The 23640-nt window shown below is 39.2% G+C and overlaps 1 protein-coding gene and 1 long non-coding RNA gene across 2 annotated transcripts; one reads left to right on the top strand and one right to left on the bottom strand.

The window, feature by feature from the left end:
* Nucleotides 1-587: 587 nt before the first annotated feature.
* Nucleotides 588-23601, bottom strand: LOC139130784 (multifunctional protein ADE2-like). The gene is made up of 8 exons (XM_070696576.1): nt 23396-23601; nt 21928-22119; nt 21280-21458; nt 18890-19097; nt 2762-2931; nt 2176-2353; nt 1330-1488; nt 588-785 (listed from the first exon to the last, which is right to left on the bottom strand). The coding sequence occupies exons 1-8, from the start codon at nt 23400-23402 to the stop codon at nt 622-624; spliced, it is 1257 nt and encodes a 418-aa protein (XP_070552677.1). The 5' UTR covers nt 23403-23601; the 3' UTR covers nt 588-621.
* LOC139130786 (uncharacterized) lies at nt 6489-7112 on the top strand. Its single transcript, XR_011551969.1, has 2 exons — nt 6489-6528; nt 6924-7112. It is a non-coding gene; the product is annotated as an uncharacterized lncRNA (long non-coding RNA).
* Nucleotides 23602-23640: the final 39 nt, after the last annotated feature.

Raw genomic sequence — 23640 nt, forward strand, 5'->3', positions numbered from 1 at the left:
GAAAACTTCATCAGGCAACATGCACAACATGACACCTAATATTTAGTTCACTGAACTCGTTTACCAAATACATACACAATTTGATTTTGTATCAATCAAGATGGTTGAAGACAGAGTACTTTTTTTCTATGAAGATTTATTTATGTCATTCATTCACACTACTCTGAGACAAACCATACAAAAAAGTCAACACACAGTGACAGTTACCATTCAACCATCGAATTATCTTTAATTCCAAATTTGTCATGATTCCAGAAATGATGCTTTGTTTAGTTCATAGTCTCATGGAATACAATATTTTCAAACAAGTCAATTCTTGGTCAAGAATGCTGCTAAATGTAAACACCGCCAATTGATGCTTGATCTAGTTTCAATTAAGAATTCAAACTATAAAGTAAAACTAATCAGTCTAGAGGTTTGACTACGCTTCCTTCCACTCGTTTCTGAATTACAAATGTTTTCATTTTTCCAAACTACCTAATCTTGCATTGATCATCAAAAAACACTGAGCAAACAGAAACCTTATTTGCAAAGAAGCAACTTATAATACCCTGTGAAGTATGGTACAATCAAAACTTGACTCATCCTGGCAGTGTAACCATGACAATACATTTCATTTTTTTACTTATCGTTTCTGACTTTCTTGTCAGCATGGATCAACCCAATCCATGTGTTGACTTGTTTTGCACGAAGGCGTGACCAAATTACATGATCATTGAGGGACAGGATTTGAGCAGCGGCAAGACCAGCGGCTTCTGGTGACATGACAGTGGCACAGCCAAGACCTACGTGAAAGAAAATAGGTGGTGTTTTGTCAGTATTAACATAACCTGAAGTGTATTGTCACACCAACATGATTTGTCAAATATGCAACTTTCAACCTTATCCCACACAACTTTCAAATGTATGAATCCACGCACGGTAAAATTTTATATTTCATGATGGTTCCATGCCATAATTTAACTGGGCAAATTCTGTCTCATTTCTGTGGTCTTTCACTGTGACTGCCATTGTATAAAAATCACAAGTATCAGAAGTAAATGCAGAACCCTTGACAAATTTAATATTGAAGAATCTTTCAAGAGTGGACTTAAAATGGTTTGCCTTTGTCATGCCTTATAATCTAAAGTCTGCCAATGGGCATTGACAAGAACCTAAATACAATTACCCTGCCAGCCTGTGAGACTTTACAAAACTTGCCCTTGTCACTTTACCCTTCACCAAAAGTACTTGGTACAACCCTATTGTCTTTGATGGCAAAGTAGGATCTCTATACATGGCGACGGGGGTAACAGGGCTAACAAGGTCACCACCAAATTATCAACTCACCGGATGGCAAACGGAGAGAAGACCAGATATCTTGAGATCCCCAATCAGCCTTGACAGGTGGGCAGTTAATGACAGGCCATGTTGAGTTACCAGACAACACTGGACCTAAACCATTGCTACGTCCAGCCACAGCTATGAACACAGTGGGGAATCCTTCACCTGCAATGAGTACAAAATACAAATTTAGAAAATGCTTGAAAATTCAGTGAACAAAGTTCACATCACACCTCTCTAGTATGGCATCTCTGTAGTATTTCTAAATTGCAAACTTGTAATAAATGTGCAAGGATACAATCCTGTAAACAGCAGTAAATATTTGTGGATTGTTGAACCTCCAAATATGGTATGAGCAAAATAATCTGTACATTTTCTTGTGCAAGGACCATATACTTAACAGACGAGATGGCTAAAACCCCTAAATTTCTCCAACACAGAATTGTATTCACAAGAACACAATATGTTAATTATTGTAAAAGATAAAAGGCGAGCACAAAAATATATTTTAGTGTAAATCTTCCATTCTCGGGTGAAATCTGATTATCACACACTTATTTTTCAATGGCTTGGTTGGTTTACTATTTAACAATGTCCTCCAATCATAACAATTATGGTATAGTAACAATAGTGGAGAGATATATTACACTGGAGGAAAGTAGTTTCATACAAAGAAATATCTCATCCATAATATCAGAAAGGAGGGCGCCCTCTGTGGATGAAACAGGCACATAATTGTGTAGAATATTGAACACTATTTGAAATCCTACAACAATTGGAACAAAAATTTTTTTCTTTGAGTAACATGACTTGTTATGTAATTCACTTCCTGAGTTTTGTTAACTAGATTACCTTCATACTCTGCTAATATCTTCATGGTTTCATCTGTTCCTTTATGAGCTGAGGTAACTCTCAACTCACATGGCACGCCAAATGATTTGCAAGTTGAACGGATCTTCTCTCCGTGTTCGGTGTCAGTGGCTGATCCCATCAGAACAACTGCCCTAGCATGAGGTTTAGGCATCAGTTTCTATGAAGAAAAGAAAGTTTGTGGATGGGTTGAGAATTGTGATTGAAACTTGGGGAGAGTAAAACCACCAAACTTATATGCTATTTCAAATCTGTGAAAGACAGACGTAGGTCAGATCAAAAATAAGTGTAAGTGTGGTATATGCACGAGATAAGAAACAGCAATTTTTAGTCATATTAGATATGTATCGATAAACAAACTGGAAATTTTATTGTTGTTGCGCTGCGTCTGAGATCCGGTTACTTTCACCATAAAATTGTGACAATTGCAAATTTGAATCCATTCAAAAAATGATAAATGAGTAAAATACAAGTCTTAGCAAAGAACTTCACAGAGTATGAGTCATAGATATTTATCTGCAAACTTGCAAGGATAGCTAGTCACAGTGATAATGCATGCCATGTTTACCTCAACTCTCTCAGCAACCCATTCAAAGTTTCTCTTGACTTGCTCCAGACCCTCAGCAGTGACCTCCTTCAATTCCCTGTAAACTTGTTTATCCTTCATAAGTCTCCTATCACCAGCAGGCCACAGACGCCAAGAATCACTGTCAACAATGTCTGCCAACAGAATCTCACCTGAAAAATGATAAAAAGTGAAAATACAATCAGAACTGTAACACTTGTAAAGAAAACTTCAATCAAATTTGTTCACTTCATGAATTTGGCTCGACAATACAACATTTGACGCATAACCAGGTTTTCCCACCCTAATTGCTACTGACAGGTGTCATACTAAATGAGTTACTTTTCAATGTAACAACTTAGCCGGCTATTGAACCACTCTTTTTTGGGAGTGGAGATTTAGCTGAGTGGTTCTGTCTGTGGCCTCTCAGCTAGGCGACTGATATGCCGTATGCCGTATGTTGTGGGTTCGAATCCGATTGAAAACTAGCCGTATTTTAAGGGAAAGATAGAGGGGCATGGTTATCTCAAATTAACTGACAGTAATTTTTGTGTTGAAAATAAGTACCTTGGTCCCAATCAATGAACCCTATACCTAGCTGTATTTGAGAACCAAACTGAGAAATTGGGTTTGAAAAGCTGATGTGTTTCGTAATCAATGCCTGTTTTGAGAACTGGTATAAAGATTATTGAAAAGGTCACATGTAAAAGATATTATACAAAGCAATTTCCTTCTCAAAATTTGTTTGTCATGTAAATTTTCATCAGAATATGTCTTGGAAAATTATTAGGAAAACTGAACTTCCAAAATTATCCCAGGCATACTTTCTTGTATCACTGATCAGAGTGACAGATACATTTTCCTTGTCAAATATTTCTATTTATATATTTGTAACTCTAGTGGTCAGATTTCCATTTGAAATTGAAATACCCGTATAAATTTCCAATTCTCATTTTACTTTGGTTTGTCAAGAAAAAGAACGTTATTGAATTTCTGACAAAAGTGATCTTTGTGCAACTTAAATTGCCTGGAAATTTTTCCTTTCATAAATTATACTTAATGAACAACCACTCAAATCTAGGCTCTACAAATCAATGCAGTGTTATAGAAAGTATTCATAGAGTCAGCTTTTCATTATTATTTGCAGTTCTTATTTCTAGGTCTCAGGCTTTTCACAGATAGCTATTGATAATTTTCACAGGAAATGAATTATTGTATAGGTGTCCAATCCGTATCATCTTACAATACAAATTTTGTGAAAATATCTGCAAATTGCTTTACAATTCTAAAATTATTGCTCTCATGAAAACAATGATACAGTGAACAGGTAATCCTAAATTCTTGTCACAATAGGGAATAATGCATTTGGTGTTACATAAACCATGCATATATTTACATATATTTGTTGGGTATGAACATTTCCTATTCTTGTAAGTGCATGTTTTCTTTCCTGGTTATTGTGAACTGCTGACATACTAATAGATTTCATTTAATTTTCAACAAGTTCAGACATTCATCAGACATATTTCATAGTTTGAATATAGATTTCTCTGCTGAGAATACTTTTTAAAGTACACTTATTGATTCTATGACTTGCTAACTTGTTGAACATTCCATTGTATTTCAAAATATTAACAGCAGTGACACTAACATATTTAAGTTCACGCTAATCAAAATTCACACACTATATTAAACTTGAAATAACTCTACAGGGTAAATTTTAAAATGGATGCAGAAAACAGTGCATGTCATTGTCAATTTCAAGAAACACTACATGTCAGATAGCAGAGGTTAGCTGATGTTTTCACTGTGTGGAGGTTCCCAGAAGGGTATTCAGTACATTTCTTTGATAGTTCTTGTGTAGTTTTTGCAGTCCTTAAACTTTTATCAACACTGCCATTGGCATTAATGGGTGATTATGGCTTTGCTATAATCATTGTTAACGTCTGGGAGGACACGGGGAAAAGGGTTTAGACCTTGACATATGTGGGTCACCATGCGCCACCTACTACCGCTGGCTGGATGCACTTGTGACGTAACCTTATCTACCAACTGCCCCTTTACCGTTATCTAAACAATTTGCGTCACCCTCTCCACGTCACTATCCATGCGCATATCAGTGTGAGCAAAGCTATAGCTCGTCCATTTCAACTTCTGCCACGCTCAAGTTCACACCACAAAATCCACCATGCCAAAAATGAAGAAGAGCAGGGCCCTTACCGAAAATTATTTCTACTGCAAATTTGCCGTAAGTTTGCTGCAAATATGCAGCAAGCATATAGCTTGCAGGAAGGAGTTGCAGAAGTTTGCAGGTAGATGTGACCCTCCTGCAAACCCTTAAGTCAGTTTGCAGCAAATTTGCGGTAAACGACTAAGTTGCTGCAAATTTGCAGCAAACCAGATTATTGCTGCAAATATGCAGCAACACATGATTGACATATTTCCCACTATTTCATTTCCAGGGAGTACACACTACACACTGAGTACTGTTGCACTTCATGACCAGTCATGTGTAAGCAACATAAAATTGATTTTTCATTAATATTTTATGTTCCTTTATTTCATAACAGACAATCCACTTTTTAAATTATAATAACTGGTAATGCTAGATAATGAACAGCTTCAGTTATGCTGGTGAAAGCATTGCATGGATATAAGAGTGCATCTATAGTATATACTGTAGTGACATGATGTAATAAAAGTGCCCTTTGACAATCTGGTTGGGTAAATTATGGTTGGATCGAAAACTGAATTTTTAGGGAAACAAATTTTTGAAACAGGGACTTGTCTGTCTTGCAAGTTACACCCTGTATTTTCTGCGAATGATACCAAAATGCAAACAGTTTCGAACGAAATGTGCGTTTGATGATGGTCTGTAAGGACACGTCGTAGACTTTTGTTACTGCAAATCTGTACAGTAATGTTTCCGCTACTACCTCCAAGCAGAGTAGTGGCTGTGCTCCAAGCTATTCATCCCATCAATATAGTACATGTATACGGTACGTACAATGCACTGCAGCTTACAGTCTGTCCCATCGATGCCGCTGACAAAATCTCGCCTTCTGATAACATGGGTCGAGGTAAAAGGCTTTTGTCCATGTTTTCAGCGTTAGAGTTGTATTGCCGAGCACAAATTTGAGATTTAGGATTACACTCCATCCCGAGTCGCTGTACGAAAATTCAAAGCGCCGCTTCACCAACGTCCACCACGTCCTGTGTATCAGCTGCGAGCAGCCGACATGTTTACACTCTCCGGTCACGGTTCATCAAGGTCAGTTCGCGCATTGATATTGATTCTTCGTGCTGAAAGAATTTTACTCTCTTTTTAGTCTTTCTTTGATAAAAATAACCATTTTCATTAAACTAATAAATTAAATGCTATATTAAGTATGAAGTATAACGGATTGGTGCAGATGTAGAGTCAATTCCAGCATTTAAAAACGGGACTACATTATCAATCGCGTAATGATTTATAGATCGCACTTCCGTTAACGTCATGAGGCTTGATCGGCGCGAAGTTAAATTTTAGTACCATCGACTGCGTACTTGTGATCAGGGAGTTATCTAGTGGACAATTTTGTGATCTTTCTATGGAATCGCCAGCCAAATGATATCACAGTGTTGTACCAGGGACAGGCGGAGTTCTAAATTTGTGAACGCGAGCGGCAGTAAAGATGCCAACTATATTTTCTGAGTACGGTATTTACACACAGCACGGTGAGACTGCAACCGGACCGGAATCGTCCAGCGTCTGCGAGCCGTTCAGAAATGTAAGTCAATGTACCGTTCGTCTGTACATCGATCGCTATAATTATGTTCGGTAATCGTTGTATTGCAATCTTTACCTAAAGATAAATTTTCATTGAGTACTGATTCATACTGAATTCACTTTCGTTTCACAACAGTTACTTACAGTAAGTGCTGAGATTTTTGCAGATTGTTGCCGTCGTGTATGTAAACAACATACGGCGAGTTGTCCGCTGTCGGACATTTTAATTATTATTAATTTAATTTCGATCATGAATATTTATGCATTTTCTGCTTCAATTTTTCAATTTGATTTTGTCTCATTTTCAAATAATTATCGATTTCTTTCATGAAATTTACAATGTTTGGTCAAACGGTAAAGACTTACACTCTTCCCTGAACGCTTTATATTTTTCAGAATCCATTGCTGGTACACTAAAGGGACAAGAAATTCAGAGAACAGAAAGCCAAATCGCAGCCTTTGACAGTAATGTAAATGTTACATGAAACTTCTCAAGTCAAAAGAAAATCTTGACATGATCATGAAACTTATGTGGCATGAAATGAACAATGCATATAAAATAAATTGTACCACAATTGAATTTAACCTTTTTTTCTCTGTCATCTTTTTGTTTATAATAACTTTATTTGCGCTGACCATTGTTTCTTGTGAAACTGGTATTTCAGAGTTAAGTTGGATAAATAATATTAATATATTGGCCGACTGTGGACAGCACAAGATGTGTTTTATCCAACTAAACTCTGAAATACCAGTTTCATGAGAAACAATGGTCAGCGCAAATAAATAATTTGCTGTATGGAGTTTGCGGCAAATTTTCAGTAACATTCAAATTAATTTGCCGCAAGTTTGCTGCAAGGATTGTGCCGCAAATTTGCTGCAAAGAGTTTGCAGCAACGTTGCGGCAGGGAGTTTGCTGCATATTTGCAGCAAGTTCACAAGAAACCTAATTTGCATCTGAAAAATGAACCACCCGCATATTTGCGGCAAATAGTTTGCTGCAAATTTACCGCAAAGCTTGTGGCAAATTTGCAGTAACAGTTTGCGGGAGGCCTAAAATTTCGGTAAGGGGGGCCGCGCCCGAGCGGCCACCCGTACACCGACGAGGTCGAAGAGACGCCCAGCACACCTCGACGAACACCTACTCCAGTCAGTACCAATGGAAACCACACCAACCAACCCTGCCGGTGTCGTGCCGACTACCGCCACAGCGGCAGCTGACCCAGGCATACCAGACCACGTCGCCAAACTAATAGAAACCAGCATTGCAAGCGCCATTGACTCAATCCGACGCGAACTACGGCAACCAACTACCAACACTACCCCACCGCCCGACCTGCAAGTCCAGCCAACTGATACAGCCGTTGGTGCACTATCACCCGCTTCAGTCATCGTCGCAGGACCGACAACGCCGCCGCTCCATCCTGCTCCGTGGTTACTCAAGTCCACCCAGGTATCATCCCGCTAATCACGCTAATGGATATCAACCCGCCATTACAGCTGCCCCACCCGACTCGACCACCGCTGCTGGCGCAACGCACATCCGGGACTACCCTACCGATGGTGGTGCACCTCATAACAACAATCCGGGCAATATGGCTGCGCCCTACGTTCAACCCGTCCAGCGAGCTGGCCTCAACGCACCGCCTCGGCGCCCACCTCCTAGAGCCGGGCCAACTGGCAAATCTCCTGCAGCAATACCCCCAGCCGACCTACTACTGCCATATGTCGACCAATCAACACTCAACGCCTTGGCTAACCTCGGTAAATTCATCGAACTTGGTGACTTGCATCCTGATGCCCTAGCTCCCAACTCAACACAGGCTACCAAGACACAAGTAGCTTTCGATCCGGACAACCTCGGCGTAGCCACATTCACAACCGAGGTGAAGCGGAAAATTATCGACAACTTTGACACCTGGCTACAGTGCTTCCTCGTCTTTTTCTCATATCGAACATTCTACTACCCACATCTAGCGATCCCCATGGCCACCTACCTTCGTTTCCTCGCCTCCAAAGCTGCCGCCTACAAGCCGGAGGCCTGGCTCCCGTACGACAAATTCTTCCGCCTGAACGCTGCCCGCTACCCAGACAGGGCCAACTGGAGCAAACCAAACCCAGACCTCAATTTCCAGCACTTCATAAACCAACCACACCTCCTGCGTCCTTCCTGCTTCGCCTGTGGCCAACATGGTCATTTGAAGACTGATTGCCCAAACCTACGCAGCAGCGACACCAACCCTTTCTACTGGGAGAACCCAGCGAACAAGAAACAGTATGACCAACCTCAGGTATGTCGACCTTTCAACCAAGGCTCATGCAAGATCCCCTGCCACTATGGCAGGCTACACAAGTGCTCTGTGTGTAACGCGACCGACCATAATGCTCTGCACCACCACCAAAGCAACTATCAAGAGACCCCTCAGCCCTTCCAAGGGAGCGACCAGCCACACAGTGACAATCGCAATGCTACAGCCGACAACGCCAATCAACCTCACTAAACTCTCAGCTGCCCTGCACGACCCATATGAGTCGCCGGTTCAATTTGGGGGCATAGCTTCTGCAGTGACGCCGCCACAACCACTGCCGAAGCCAGCCTACCTGACTGGCTCACAAAGACACTGAGCAGATGGAGGAGCGACGCGTACCGATCTACATCAAGACACCACGGGAGACCCTCTACGTAACACACGTACTAAGGTACTCGCGGCTGGCTAACATTTGACACAGATGACATTTTCCAATGATGGAATGGCCCTACACGAACTATAGAGACATGAAACACTAAGAACAATGAACATATACTATGAGACATTTCCCAGTGGCGCATGGTCACCAGGGGGGAGGGGGGCGGGGGGGGGGGGCTGTGTTACTGCCGCACCGCAGTCATACATGCCCGCGGTTTGGCCATAATTTGGGGGGTACTGTCATGGGTCTGCTGTGGGCGGCCGGTAACACGTTGCCCGATGCACGGTAGCCAGAGCCCGGTACCGCCATCCAGGCCGCTATGACGCCTCGTCGCCCCTGCCATGGCAGTGCATGCATAACCCCGGATTTCGGCCAAACACTTGTCTCCGTGTCATTCCTTTGCGTTAATGGGTGATTATGGCTTTGCTATAATCATTGTTAACGTCTGGGAGGACACGGGGAAAAGGGTTTAGACCTTGACATATGTGGGTCACCATGCGCCACCTACTACCGCTGGCTGGATGCACTTGTGACGTAACCTTATCTACCAACTGCCCCTTTACCGTTATCTAAACAATTTGCGTCACCCTCTCCACGTCACTATCCATGCGCATATCAGTGTGAGCAAAGCTATAGCTCGTCCATTTCAACTTCTGCCACGCTCAAGTTCACACCACAAAATCCCCGCCACCCTCCGCAAAAGAAAAAATAAATAAATAAATAAAGACTCGCTGCAGGCTAGCAGCTCACACTAAAAGACATTGTACGTCTACATACTGCTTACTTTATACAATAAAGTTCCAGGGGGGTACTGTCATGGGTCTGCTGTGGCGGCCGGTAACACGTTGCCCGATGCACGGTAGCCAGAGCCCGGTACCGCCATCCAGGCCGCTATGACGCCTCGTCGCCCCTGCCATGGCAGTGCATGCATAACCCCGGATTTCGGCCAAACACTTGTCTCCGTGTCATTCCTTTGCGTTAAGTGACACAAATGTTCACTGAAATGGCTTCTGTTGGATGTTCTCACTCATTGCTAACTAAGCACCTAATGTAGCGAAAGCACGTTGCAAAGATTTTAAAAGGCACTGTACGTCTTGAGAAAACACAAAGATTGATATTGTAATTGTAATCAGTTGACACAAACTATTGACCTGGTAAAGTAAAAATAGCGTCAATGACACTGTAGCTCCCATCCTGGACTATTTAGTGTTTGTTCTCTGGTCAGATATTTGAACATGTGTGAAAGGGATAAAGTGCATGAAGTGAAAATACTTAAATGAAATGTACTGGAGACAGTGAAATATGTTTAATGTAATTATTCAGAATATAAAATGGAAAAAATACAGAATTAGATATATCGAATACTGTGATACAACCATTAACTCAACAAGTCATTTACAATGACATGGTCCCCACTTGTAATAGGAGTATTAGTCTTGATGGGGCAGGAAAATGTGGTCATTAAGGTTCCAAGACAAGAAATCTGACCTTTTTAATCTAACAATTCTCTAACGATTAAAAAGCTCAGAACCCCCGTAAAGTATACATTTTCTGAAAGCCTAGATATACGGGAACAATTTGGATACCACAGTGTCACCATTGTTTACATAACTATCACGTGACACGGCAATTTGCATAACCTTTCAAAAATCGGTTTTCCCTATGTTTTGTCTCAATACTTCAAAATATCTGACTCAAACTTGCTGGAATGCAAGCTGTGACAACGCTCTTGCAAAGTGTGTCTCAGATTTTTTATATCTTGCTTAATATTTTTTTAGCACTTTTTTAAAGAAATCAACTAGGGTTAAATTCACCGCTCTGGAAGTTTTTCTGGCATAAAAATTGTTTTAGAAGGTTTAAAAAAATTCTGAGACACACTTTGGAAGATCCTTAGAACAGCTTGCACTCACACAAATTTCAGCCTCATATCTCAAAGCATTGAAACAAAACATAGGGAAAACCGATTTTTGAAAGGTTATGCAAATTACCTGTCACGTGATAGTTATGTAAACAATGGTGACACTATGGTAACCAAAATGTTCCCCTATATCCAGGCTTTCCGAAAATATACAATTTACGAGGGTTTTGAGCTTATTAAACACTAGAGAATTGTTGGTTTAAAATGGTCAATTTCTTGTCTTGGAACCTTAAGAAGTATCACTGGAGTGTATATGTTGAGATCTATGGGCACATAGGTCTATGTCGTTGTTCCCAATTTGAAACACATGAGGCATGTCTAAGTTATGGTTCTAAATCGGTAAAAAAGATCAGACCTCTAGCAGTATTGGCCAGCCAAGAAAATACATATGAGCATAATAAATGAAGTACAAGATGTGACATCTTAAGGTCTAATATCCTGTCAAAATCGGAGGGTATAGAACTTGTGGTTACTGAAATATGCATAAATATGTATAATCAAGGTCAAAGGTCATCGAGGTCACATGACATTTTGAAAAAAAAATTATATTGCTAATTAATCCCTATATGCCAAAAAATCAGATCTCTAGCTCTATTCGCTTGCCCAGAATTAGATGTGTACATAATTAATGAGGTAAAGCGTGTGTTGTCATAAGGTCTCCCATCCTACTAAATACAAAGGACATAGCACTTGTGGTTACTTATTTATTGACATAAACATATATTTTAGGTAAAAGGTCATCGAGGTCACATGACATTTGGTCAAAAAATTGTATTGCTAAGTTATCCCTATATACCAAAAATCAGACATCCAGCTCTATTGGCTCGCTCAGAATGAGATATGCGCATAATTATTGAGGTACAGTATGTGGCGTCATCAGGTGTCCCATCATACCAAACATGAAGGGTGTAGCACTTGTGGTTACCGAGTTATGGAAAAATATGTATATTTGAGGTCAAAGGTCACCGAGGTCACGTGACATTTTGTCAAAAAAATTGTTTTGCTAAGTTATCCCTATATACCAAAAATCAGACCTCTAGCTCTATTGGCTCGCTCAAAATTAGATATGTGCATAATTAATGAGGTACAATATGTGGCGTCATAAGCTGTCCCATCATACCATACATGAAGGGTGTAGCACTTGTGGTTACTGAGTTATGGACAAATATGTATATTTGAGGTCAAAGGTCACCGAGGTCACGTGACATTTTGTCAAAAAAATTGTATTGCTAAGTTATCCCTATATACCAAAAATCAGACCTCTAGCTCTATTGGCTCGCTCAAAATTAGATATGCGCATAATTATTGAGGTACAATATGTGGCGTCATAAGGTGTCCCATTATACCATACATGAAGGCTGTAGCACTTGTGGTTACTGAGTTATGGACAAATATGTATATTTGAGGTCAAAGGTCACCCAGGTCACGTGACATTTTGTCAAAAAAATTGTTTTGCTAAGTTATCCCTATATACCAAAAATCAGACCTCCAGCTCTATTGGCTCGCTCAAAATTAGATATGCACATAATTAATGAGGTACAATATGTGGCGTCATAAGGTGTCCCATCATACCATACATGAAGGGTGGTAGCACTTGTGGTTACTGAGTTATGGACAAATATGTATATTTGAGGTCAAAGGTCATCGAGGTCACGTGACATTTTGTCAAAAAAATTGTTTTGCTAAGTTATCCCTATATACCAAAAATCAGACCTCTAGCTCTATTGGCTCGCTCAAAATTAGATATGTGCATAATTAATGAGGTACAATATGTGGCGTCATAAGGTGTCCCATCATACCATATATGAAGGGTGGTAGCACTTGTGGTTACTGAGTTATGGACAAATATGTATTTGAGATCAAAGGTCATCAAGGTCACATGACATTTTGTCAAAATATCTGAGATATCTGTGTGAACGGATGGACTCACGGATGGACGAACAGACGGACATGACCCAATCTATAAGCTCACTGGACTTCATCCGTGGGGACTAAAAATTGTGTCACTGCATCCTTTTTGCAATATGAATACGATGAGAAACTAAATTTTTATTTTTCGTGGCCTTATACATGGGAGTCTATGGAGATCTGCCTTATACATGGGAGTCTATGGACGTGTAAACTAAAAATATGCAAATTTCACCACGATTTGCCCAAATTTGGAAAGGTCACTCCTATGCACTTCCATACCAAGTTTCAAATCAATCGGACTTGTGGTTTCAGAGCAGGAGATTTTTGACCAAAAATGGGAGAAAATTACAAAAAAAATCATGAAAAATAGCAAGTCCAAGATACTGACCCAAGATGTGCACAATCATTTCATGTCAGCCAAAAGTACTTACATGCTAATTTTTCATGTAATCTGCTCAGTGGTTATTGAGTTTTTCAATTTGACTGTTTTTACATTTTTTCACTTAATTTGCATATTTTGGCAATGACAACTTCATTTGAACAAAATCTCATCTACAGCCCATCATCCATGTACACACCAAATATCAAGATGAAATGTACAGCGGTTTTGGAGTTTTTGATGTTGACGGACAGACACACAGACATACAGACACAGACATACAGACATTTCCCTAGCCTATAAGAATATCTTCCATTGCCATATATACATATGGCTATGGGAGCTAAAAAGCTGGTAGTAAGATGAGACAGGTTATAAGTTACACTTCTAGAGATGTAACATTTTACTGATTACCCAATGACCTGACAGCAATAATATTATATAGGGCTCAGCCCTTGGTGTCGCGCCAGGGATTAAGATTGGCAATGTTATTTGTATTGATTCATGATAAAATGTAATTAATTGCAGGGTTTTACATCACTTTTAACTTTTGAGAGTCCCTGGGACTCCTGGTGTTAGAAAATGGGAGTCCTACATCAAAATATGGGGGTCCCAATTTATTTCACAAAAATGTTTTATAGTTTATCAATGCCATGGTCTTCACTGTGTTCAATTAGTATTAAACCACACAGCAAATAGTTGCATATTTCTTAAAATAATTCCTACATGAAAATTCTAGTTCATACTGAGGGCCCTCATTGATCAATTCAAAGAACATTAATCATGATATTATCTCATAACTTTAATGACAAGTTCACAACGTGAAATTTGAACAAATATTCAAATTTGTCAAATTGACAAGAAGGTAAGTAATTTCATACTCTGAAATGGCATACACCTAGCAAGTCCAGTAGGTTTGAGTTCACACTCTGCCAGCAGCTCCTTCAGCAAATAACCTACAGTAGCAGTGTTCATGAAGTCAAAATCATCTATGATGGGGACAACCAGTTTGATGAACATTAGTCTATTAAGCCTTTGAGGATTGAGTCTATTTCGTGCCCTCTGTTTGATGGCATTTTGTACTGAAAAGCCCCTCTCACATGGGGCAGAGGACACTGGTATGACAAGAGCAATTTTAGCTAGGATGGCAAAATCAGGATACTCCTCTGTAAAATCAGTTAGCAACAGCTTGATATACATATCAAAATTCAGTGCCTCCCCATGAGATCTTGTGAAGTGTTTGTAAAAAGGAAGTGTGCCCTAGCTCTATCAGCATCAATACCTGGTGTATTGTTATAATGAATCAACAGTTGATCAAGCTGGTTGACCCCATAGTCAGGTAGGTTGGCCACATTTTCAGGATATCTGTGTGGGTTGAGAATCACATCAAAACACTCCAGAATATTCATCTCATCATCTGGAAATCTGCTATCTAAATTCTGCAGCAGTTTGTTGATATAATTTTCTCTTGCATCACAGAACCTCTGTCTGAGTGGCTGATTGTCAGTATTTTGAATGTTTTTGTATGTGTTTTTCTGACCATTGCCAGGAACATCACCCAAATCATTAAAGACGTCTCTGACAGTGTGTGAATCATTAGTCATTCTATTCAATGTGTCCCTAGTAGACTGAACACTTTTTTTGATATAAGAGGTGACAGAATCTTTCTGAAATGTAAGGCTCAAAATTCCAATGACAGTAAGAACATCAATCAACAAGTCATTGTTGATGACACAGTCCCCACTTGTTAATGGGTGCTTTGATTACAGGTCCTCAGAGAGGATAGAGTCCTCTTCATTAGGTCTGTGATAAAAATACTTTTGAATAAATTCGCTTGATACATGTCTGAGTTGTAGTTCAGGACATGAAAAAATCGTAATAAAATGGCCACATGGTGGCCATAATGGATCGAATCACAAAACAAATCAATGTGCATATGTATGACATACGGTAGGTCAATGTCCTTGTACCAACATTGATTAAAATTGGTTGAAATATGACTGAGTTATGGCTTTGTACATGAAAAAATCATAACAAAATGGCCGCACAGCAGCCATATTGGATCGTATCACAAAACAAATTAACATGCACATGTATGACATTGGTCAATCTCCTTGTACCAACTTTGAATAAATTTGCTTGATACATGTCTGAGTTATGGTTCTGGACATGAAAAAACGTAATAAAATGGCCACACGGCGGCCATATTGGATCGTATCACAAAACAAGTCAATGTGCATGTGTATGACATAGGTTGATGTCCTTGTACCAACTTTGAATAAAATTGGTTGAGATATGCCTGAGTTATGGCTCTGTACATGAAAAAATCGTAACAAAATGGCCGCACGGCGGCCATATTGGTTAGTATCACAAAAAAATTGATGTGCATAGCTATGACATTGGTCAATGTCCTTGAACCAACTTTGAATAAAATCTGTAGAAACATGCCTGAGTTATGGCTCTGTACATGAAAAAATCGTAATAAAATGGCCGCCTGGCGGCCATATTGGATCGTATCACAAAACAAATTGATGTGCATATGTATGACATAGGTCAATGTCCTTGTACCAAGTTTGAATATAATCGGTTGAGATATGCCTGAGTTATGGCTCTGTACATGAAAAAATCGTAACAAAATGGCCGCACGGCGGCCATATTGGATCGTATCACAAAAAGAATTGACATGCATATCTATGACATTGGTCAATGTCCTTGTACCAACTTTGAATAAAATCAGTTGAAACATGCCTGAATTATGGCTCTGTACATGAAAAAATCGTAATAAAATGGCCGCCTGGCAGCCATATTGGATCGTATCACAAAACAAATCGACGTGCATCTGTATGACATATGAAGTAATCCTTGTACCAAGTTTGAATGAAATCGCTTCGGGCATCTCTGAGATATCTGCGTGAACGGACGGACGCACGCACGGACGGACGCACGGACGCACGCACGCACACACGCACGGACACGACCAAACCTATAAGTCCCCCCGGACGGTGTCCGTGGGGACTAATAAGGCAGTGAATAGCAGAAACAATGAATTAGAGATAAATTTCAACAGCTCATCAGCCTTTCCCCCTTTTTTGTCACTTGCAAGTGCCAAGGCAATTGGCTCAAAACTGATGAAAACCATCTTGACAGCTGATTCGACCGACAGCCAGCGAACAGATGTAGCCTCAGTAATTTGTTTTGTTTTCCCATTCAACAGAGTTTGAATTTCCCTAAGTTTGTCATATCTCACACTAGAGTCAATGAAGTGTTTATACAATGAATGGATTATATTATGATATTCTTTGCAATATTCAATATCTCTGCCTGCTTGGGAAGCAGCACGATTCAATCAATGTGCAACACAATGCACTTGAACAAGGTTGGGATTTCTGGCTTTTAATTTTGCACCCAACCCGTTCAAACGGCCGGTCATTACGGCCGCCCCGTCTGTTCCTAGTCCATATATTTTGTCCACGGCTGCGTCACAGATTTCTTTCCTAGTCAAAAATTCAATCAAGGCGTTTTCAATCTCTGCAGCAGTGGCATCTGTAATTTGCTGGTTACAGAGGAAAGAAAAATTCGCCTCGCCATTCTGAATATATCGAACATATATTGCAAGTTTCTTATGAATGAAATGTCACAACATAAGTCTCATCCAACATTATACCGATGACGTCACTTGCATGTATGCTATCAATCAGGGACTTCTCGATCGCACGTTGAATACACTCTTCAAACTCCATAACTATCTGAGGACGTTTGTAATATTCAATGTCTAAGCCGTTCAGATTCTGCAGATGAATGATGTCAGTGAATACATCGCATGGAAGGTCACGTTTAGCGATCAGGTAAACAGTACGTAATTGTGCAGCGTACGCCTCGAGTTCGTTACTCTTACCGCTACGTATCACTCCACTCGTAACTGTGCTCTTACCCTGCAACTGCCGGTCCTCATGCTTAGGATTTTAACGCTTGTGAGACGACTTTTCGAGTCCTGATGACGAGTGAGAGTTGAATGTTGAAAATTACAAAAACCTTCATGAACGGGCATGTAACATTCGCTTTCAAACATAAACCGCATTCCATGACGTTTTGCTCTTCAGAATATCGAAGCCATTTATAGTAAATCTATTGAGTCAACTTCTGTTGAATGTTCGTAATTTTGCTGACTTGGTCGGGGGACCTGATGTATCAGTATCGCATGGCGTAGCTGCCGTTTCGGCCTTGACCAAACCTGCATGGTGCTGGTTGCTGCGGCCGCCGAAAAACCTTCGCAGATCGGCCTGTTTGACACGACCCGCCATGATGCATAAATATGTGTTAATCGACACAAACAAGAAATCGACCAATTAAGAATCAGTTTACATTTTGAAAGTAACTTTTTACAGCAATAGAATTTGTTTCCGCGGTTACCATTGGTTATGAAACAGTGGAGGCCAATGCACTATGGAGCATTCCATTAAAGTACAGGGTCGGTAAGGTTTACTGGGATGTGTTTTACGTGTCAGCAGCTTCGCAAGGTGTACACCAGCAACAGATATTGCTGCGTCCAAGGGACGCGTGGTTTAGTTTTTGAGGGGTCCTGCGCGTCGGTTTTATGCGTAAAGGACGCAGAAATGCGCGTCATGTAAAACCCTGTAATTGTTACTTCATGAACGTATATATGACAACTATGCCCAGTTTCCCTCTGATGAAAGCAGTTCACGTACGTACACGCGCGGACGTCAAACCCTGCAGCAGCGCAGGTAGGCCTATAGATTTTCTGTAACGTGTAAAAATTTTGGACAAAATTGGCAAGTTTTACATTGATAACAGCCTATTGCGTTAAACAAGGGACGTATCATGCAATCATTATCATTGCAATGGTAACCGCACTGCCCAACTTCCACTTGCAAGCTGAAAACTATAGCGATCCGTCTAAAAACTGGCAATTTTTGAATTTAATTATTGACACTGGGGGCGCTTTTCTAAAATTCAATCCCAGCATTCTTTGCGTATGCCACCGTTCATATGTACGACTGTTTTCTCCCTTTATCTATATTAACGATATTCTGAATCAGCGACAAGGTGCATAATAACATTTACTGGCTGATAAAAGAGGTATATTTTATAAATGGCATGTTATATAATAATAATTTGTTTCGTATTTGTTTATTTACGAGTACTCAAAAAAAAAACATGGCGGCGCCCACGAAAGAAGGGTACACTTCCGGTTACTCGCACAGTATATTATGAATAAGCGCATGCGTAGTCAGTAAGCCGCTGGCGCGACTATTATAATTGAAGTGCACTGAAGATTAACTAGTAGAAAGACTGAAGCTATCCTAATGTTTTTTCATCCACGGTACCCTCAACTTTCTAGACAATTTATCTTCCTAGGTTGCCTTGACTAAAATAAGGACAGTTTAAGTACAAGTGATAAATTCACTATCACATAGACCCTGGGGCTAGAGGTTCTATGTGGTGACATACCTGTTTCTCTGTTGATACCATATTCTATTTTCATGTCAATCAGACTGCAGTCCAGGGAAGCCCAGGCTTTCTCCAGGATTTCAAAGACACAGACGGTGGTTTTTGTCATGATGTCTAATTCATCTTTACCGATGATAACACCTCCATGTGTCAACTTGGCTGATATGATTTGCTCTACACTCCACTGTGGATCATGGTTGGCATCATCCTATTTTCAGTAAAGATAGATAGAAAAACAGCAGATATTTTAATTCTTCCTTTCTCCAAGGGGTTGCAGTTCTTATCTGCTATGTTAAATTTACTTTGAAATCTACCAAATACTTGATAAACTTTCAATTCAGATTATTTCAGTTTTATCTGAAATATCATTACATAGTATTCAGTGTTGATGGATATTTTCACATTTTATCTTAACTTCCTTGTATAAATTTAAATCTGTAACATTTTAGTATCAAAGTCACTTTTATTGGTTAAGGCCAGGGTCATGGTAAATTTTACCAGATTCTGACATTTTACTACAATTCCCCATTATATCAAGGCCATCCTATTAGAGAACATGTACTGATATCCCAGCCCTGTTATTATATCTCAGCAAAAACACCACCTATAGTAAGATGTTCAACAAAATTTAAGTTGGTAAAAAGATTACAATCCATTCTTAATTTCACCTATAGCAAAAACTACAACACAGCTACAGTGACCAGTGATTAGTTTAATTTTCTATTCACAATCGAGCCGAGATGTAATTTACACAACTGAGGCTATTTCTGTCTAACATTTGATTAATTTTGAGAATAGTTAATTTTTGATTGCTGACAGTAGATGATAAATGTAACGCTGCCAGTTTTCAGGCCTCAGAAGACATTGACTGTAACTTCTTTGTATCTGAATTTAAAGAAACAAATGAAACAATAAACAGACAGTGTTTTTGTTAAGGCCGGTACCCCGGTAAATGTTACCTGGGTTCCCCAGTCTTTTTACCGGGGTTCCCCTTGGTACATCAATGCAATCAGATTAGGGGACAGCAGCAATGTTACCGGGGTTCCCAAATAATTTACCGATATTCCCAAACCTTAGCAAAACACTGACAGAGGACAGTAGAGCCAGTCTTGCATGTGTTACAGCATGCAACCTATCGCCCTGGAATTTTGGTGAGTTTTTGGACAAACAAGAGGACCTTGCAATGTGGTATGATCTGATTTGAATATTTCATTGATATTGTCCATCAAACATAGAACAGGAACTATACATTGTTAGAAAGATAATAGCATTTCCTCTTCTTTTGTTTCCTGACAATTGTGTGTGAAATTTGAAAATCTTTCTGTGATAATACAAATTCATGCTCAATCTTGCAAAGTGTTCAAGAGCTGCAATGATGATAGATGGAATGATAATTATAGTTGGTAAGAATATTACACACAAAGAGAGGCTAAATCTTTTAGTTATGCATCAAATCATTCATGGAGTAACATACATGCAAATGGAATACATGTATTCCTGCTACTTGACCAGAGTAACCCCTGTCTCACTACTCTTTGTTACTAATCTACCGTTTACTGCTGTCTAAACGGAACTCACTACAGTACTATAGAGTTGAAATATTCAAAGAGTTGAAGACAATTATCACATACACATAGGTATTAATGAAGTAATAATAAGTTATAACACTTGCACTGGTTCATTTGTGGCTCAACCAGTACATGTAGCTACTTGTGACTGTCAGAACGTTTACAAAACAAGGTATTAAAGGTCACTAAGCTAACAAATAGATTTCAATGATCAATTTTTTGGAACCTGTATTGGATATAATTCTGTGTATATGTCTAGGATTGCAAAGCTTCTAACTTCAGACAGTGATAAACAGCCTATGCATTAAAACAATGCATACTAAGCTGAACAGAAAATCTGTTGAATTACTTTGTAGCTCATGGTCAGAGTTAAATTATAGCTTAATTTGGTGGCAATGTCACTTAATACATGAATACACAAATTCCTGCTTTATGTAGCTTTGACATGTCACAGAAACTCTATAATATCATTTGCATGGTAACCCTGCAATACATCAATAGATAAGCTGTGATATAAGCAGGATCACTCCACAAAAAGTGACTCTGATATACGTTATCCAATGGCTGGATTACTGTGCCTCAGGGAAAAACTAAAAGTCTAGATATTTTTGACACACTTGTCTTGAGACATGAATTCAAACATCTACAAGTGTTGTGCTAAAAATCACAATTATTAGCATAAACAAAGAAGCATGAAAAAGAAACCAGAGTAATTATGACAAAACATAATGTGGTTCACTCGCAATACCAATTTCATACTTTTCTATTATCCAAACCACCACACCAAGATATAGCATATTTCTAAAATAATATACTCTTTACCTTATAGAAATATTCAGACTTGACCGGACAGAATCGATAGCCCTCTTTGACACCTTCATGGCGGCGCAGAAATGATCCAGTAGCTACCCTCCTTGTCACAAATTCTAACGGAATCATATCACAGTTGATACCGATGAATGCTGTATCAGTGTGCTGCTTGATGAAATGAGTTTTGATGCCTGTTACAAATGGAAAAAAAAATATAACATTAAGTCTGACTTTCGTATCTGCAAATCAATATTTTCACAAGAGCTGAATTTATCATGGTAAGTTTGTTAACAGACATGAAGTTAAAAATGTGCACAGGTAATTAAGTACATGATTTTAAAAATTTGAAATAGATGGCAAATTGAGATTGAAAGGCCAGGGGTAGGGTGTGTGTGTGAAAACACATGAGATGGTGTATTGCCATTCATAATTTTTGTGTGTAAATAGCCAAAAGATTAGTTACTTTGGCTAAAGTCCAACTATTATTAAATTACCCACAATATGACATGTCAAGAACATGTTGTGGACTTTCATTGATGCACGTGTCAGGTGTGTATCAGTGCTTTTACTTTTAAACATTCCAACAAAGGATTTTTATCTCTTCATATTGGAATTGTTACAACTACTGTGAATCTTACCATAGATCAAGACCAGAATTACCTGCATTGTTCAGAAGTTCAAATATTTTGCTAGTTGTTGCGGTAGAAATGGCAGCTTTGCCTTTCATATCATGAGCTCTAGCTCCATCCCCAGCAGTAATCCTGTCCTTTGACTGAAGCAACACTTGGTTGTTTGGAAGTTCATAGACAATTTTTGTCTTGCCTTCAATCAGCTTCTTTCCTGGTGTGATGTCTGTCAAAGTAAAAAATATTTGTTTATTGCTCATCTCTACTTTGTGATTGCTTAAAATGAACAAATGTTAAACAGTCACTTCTGACATTCACAAATATAGCATATCAATATTTTGGCCTCATAAAATCAGCCAGCATTTCTTCTGCCACATTTGATAAAATATCACAATTTAACAGTTACGGCCAAAGGTAACAAGTTTGGATACAATTTGAAAATTTTATAAATTACATACACTTTGTATGAGCATATTTATTGATAATCTGAACAGTACCAGGGGAATACCCCTATACTGGCATGGTGGTCACTGGTGCAATAATTGTAATTATTTGTCTGGTCGGCTGCTACACTGGGTCTTCAGTGTCCACTATAAGTCTGCCTGTCTAGAGTTAACTGCGGCAAGCTGACAAGACCAAAAAGGGCAACTAACTACTGCAATGCTGCGATTTTTTATATTTTGCATTTTGCATTTCTGCATGCAATGTTTGAAAACACGACTGTCTCTCTTGTGTGAGACTGACTACTCATGATCATGTAGTTGATTTTTAAATTACAGTCAGGATTTCTATGATGAAACTCAGAGGTGTTAGTTCATTACCAAAGATGAACACTTGCATTTTCAGTTTTCATGCAACAAAACCTTGAACTATAGTCTTTGCATACATCACAGATGAAGATAAAGCCTTCACACACACATTGAAAAGTGAACATTGATGAATTACCATGGACTCTTTCCTGAAAATCACTAATGTTCGATTGATCAACGTTAAATATTGCACGAATCAATACAATAAATCAATCTTCCAATAGTTGTGCAAATTAGTGCAAAGCAAAATTACAGTACTAGTAACTGTGGCTTTCACTTTAACTTTGAACATGGTTTTGAAAAGACGGCAGCCATGGAGCATGGAGGTAGCACTTCGGGCAGCTACTTGGCAAAATAAAGGACAGCGTGATCTATCATACACCCTAGTGGGTACTATCAACAATGAACAAGATAATACTGAACTGATAATGATACTATCGCAACATCATAACGCATCTCCAATGGCCCAGCTACGTCAAAGTTGAAAACTGTAGCAGACAGCGAGCTCGTGAGGTGAAACCCTAGGCTCTACTCCCTTGGCCTTGAATGATACACCTTCACGGTATCACATTTTTCTCAGTTAAACCGTGAAGTGATATATGAAATATCAGCATATCTCAGTAAATGGATACAAATATTCTACTAATAAAATAGAGGAATTACTCCAGTGCGAGAAAATGTACGCCAGCTTACCTGACATTATGGATGTTCACTTTGGTCTGTTACAGTCACAATGACTTTTCGAGAGCGGCGTGTGCTCGACTTTAGACAACAGCTGAAAGACCACGTGGGTTGGTTATATGTGATTCGTCCAAGATATTAATACGCATCAAAAAAATAAACCGGGAATTTAAAATATATTTACGCTTTTCTCATACCGGAAAGATACAAACAAACGACAGGAAATGCAATCTATCCCTTTTGTAGTCAGGTCATTA

This window comes from Ptychodera flava, chromosome 4 (assembly GCF_041260155.1).
Source record: "Ptychodera flava strain L36383 chromosome 4, AS_Pfla_20210202, whole genome shotgun sequence".
Lineage (NCBI taxonomy): Eukaryota > Metazoa > Hemichordata > Enteropneusta > Ptychoderidae > Ptychodera > Ptychodera flava.

Bases quoted from the DNA above. Each gene is read 5' to 3' on its own strand.
- LOC139130784 (XM_070696576.1), bottom strand. The intron at 21,459-21,927 runs GTAATTCTGGTC...CATTTGTAACAG, and splicing joins TGAACTTCTGAACAATGCAG to GCATCAAAACTCATTTCATC. The intron at 19,098-21,279 runs GTAAAGAGTATA...TACTGAAAATAG, and splicing joins AGTCTGAATATTTCTATAAG to GATGATGCCAACCATGATCC.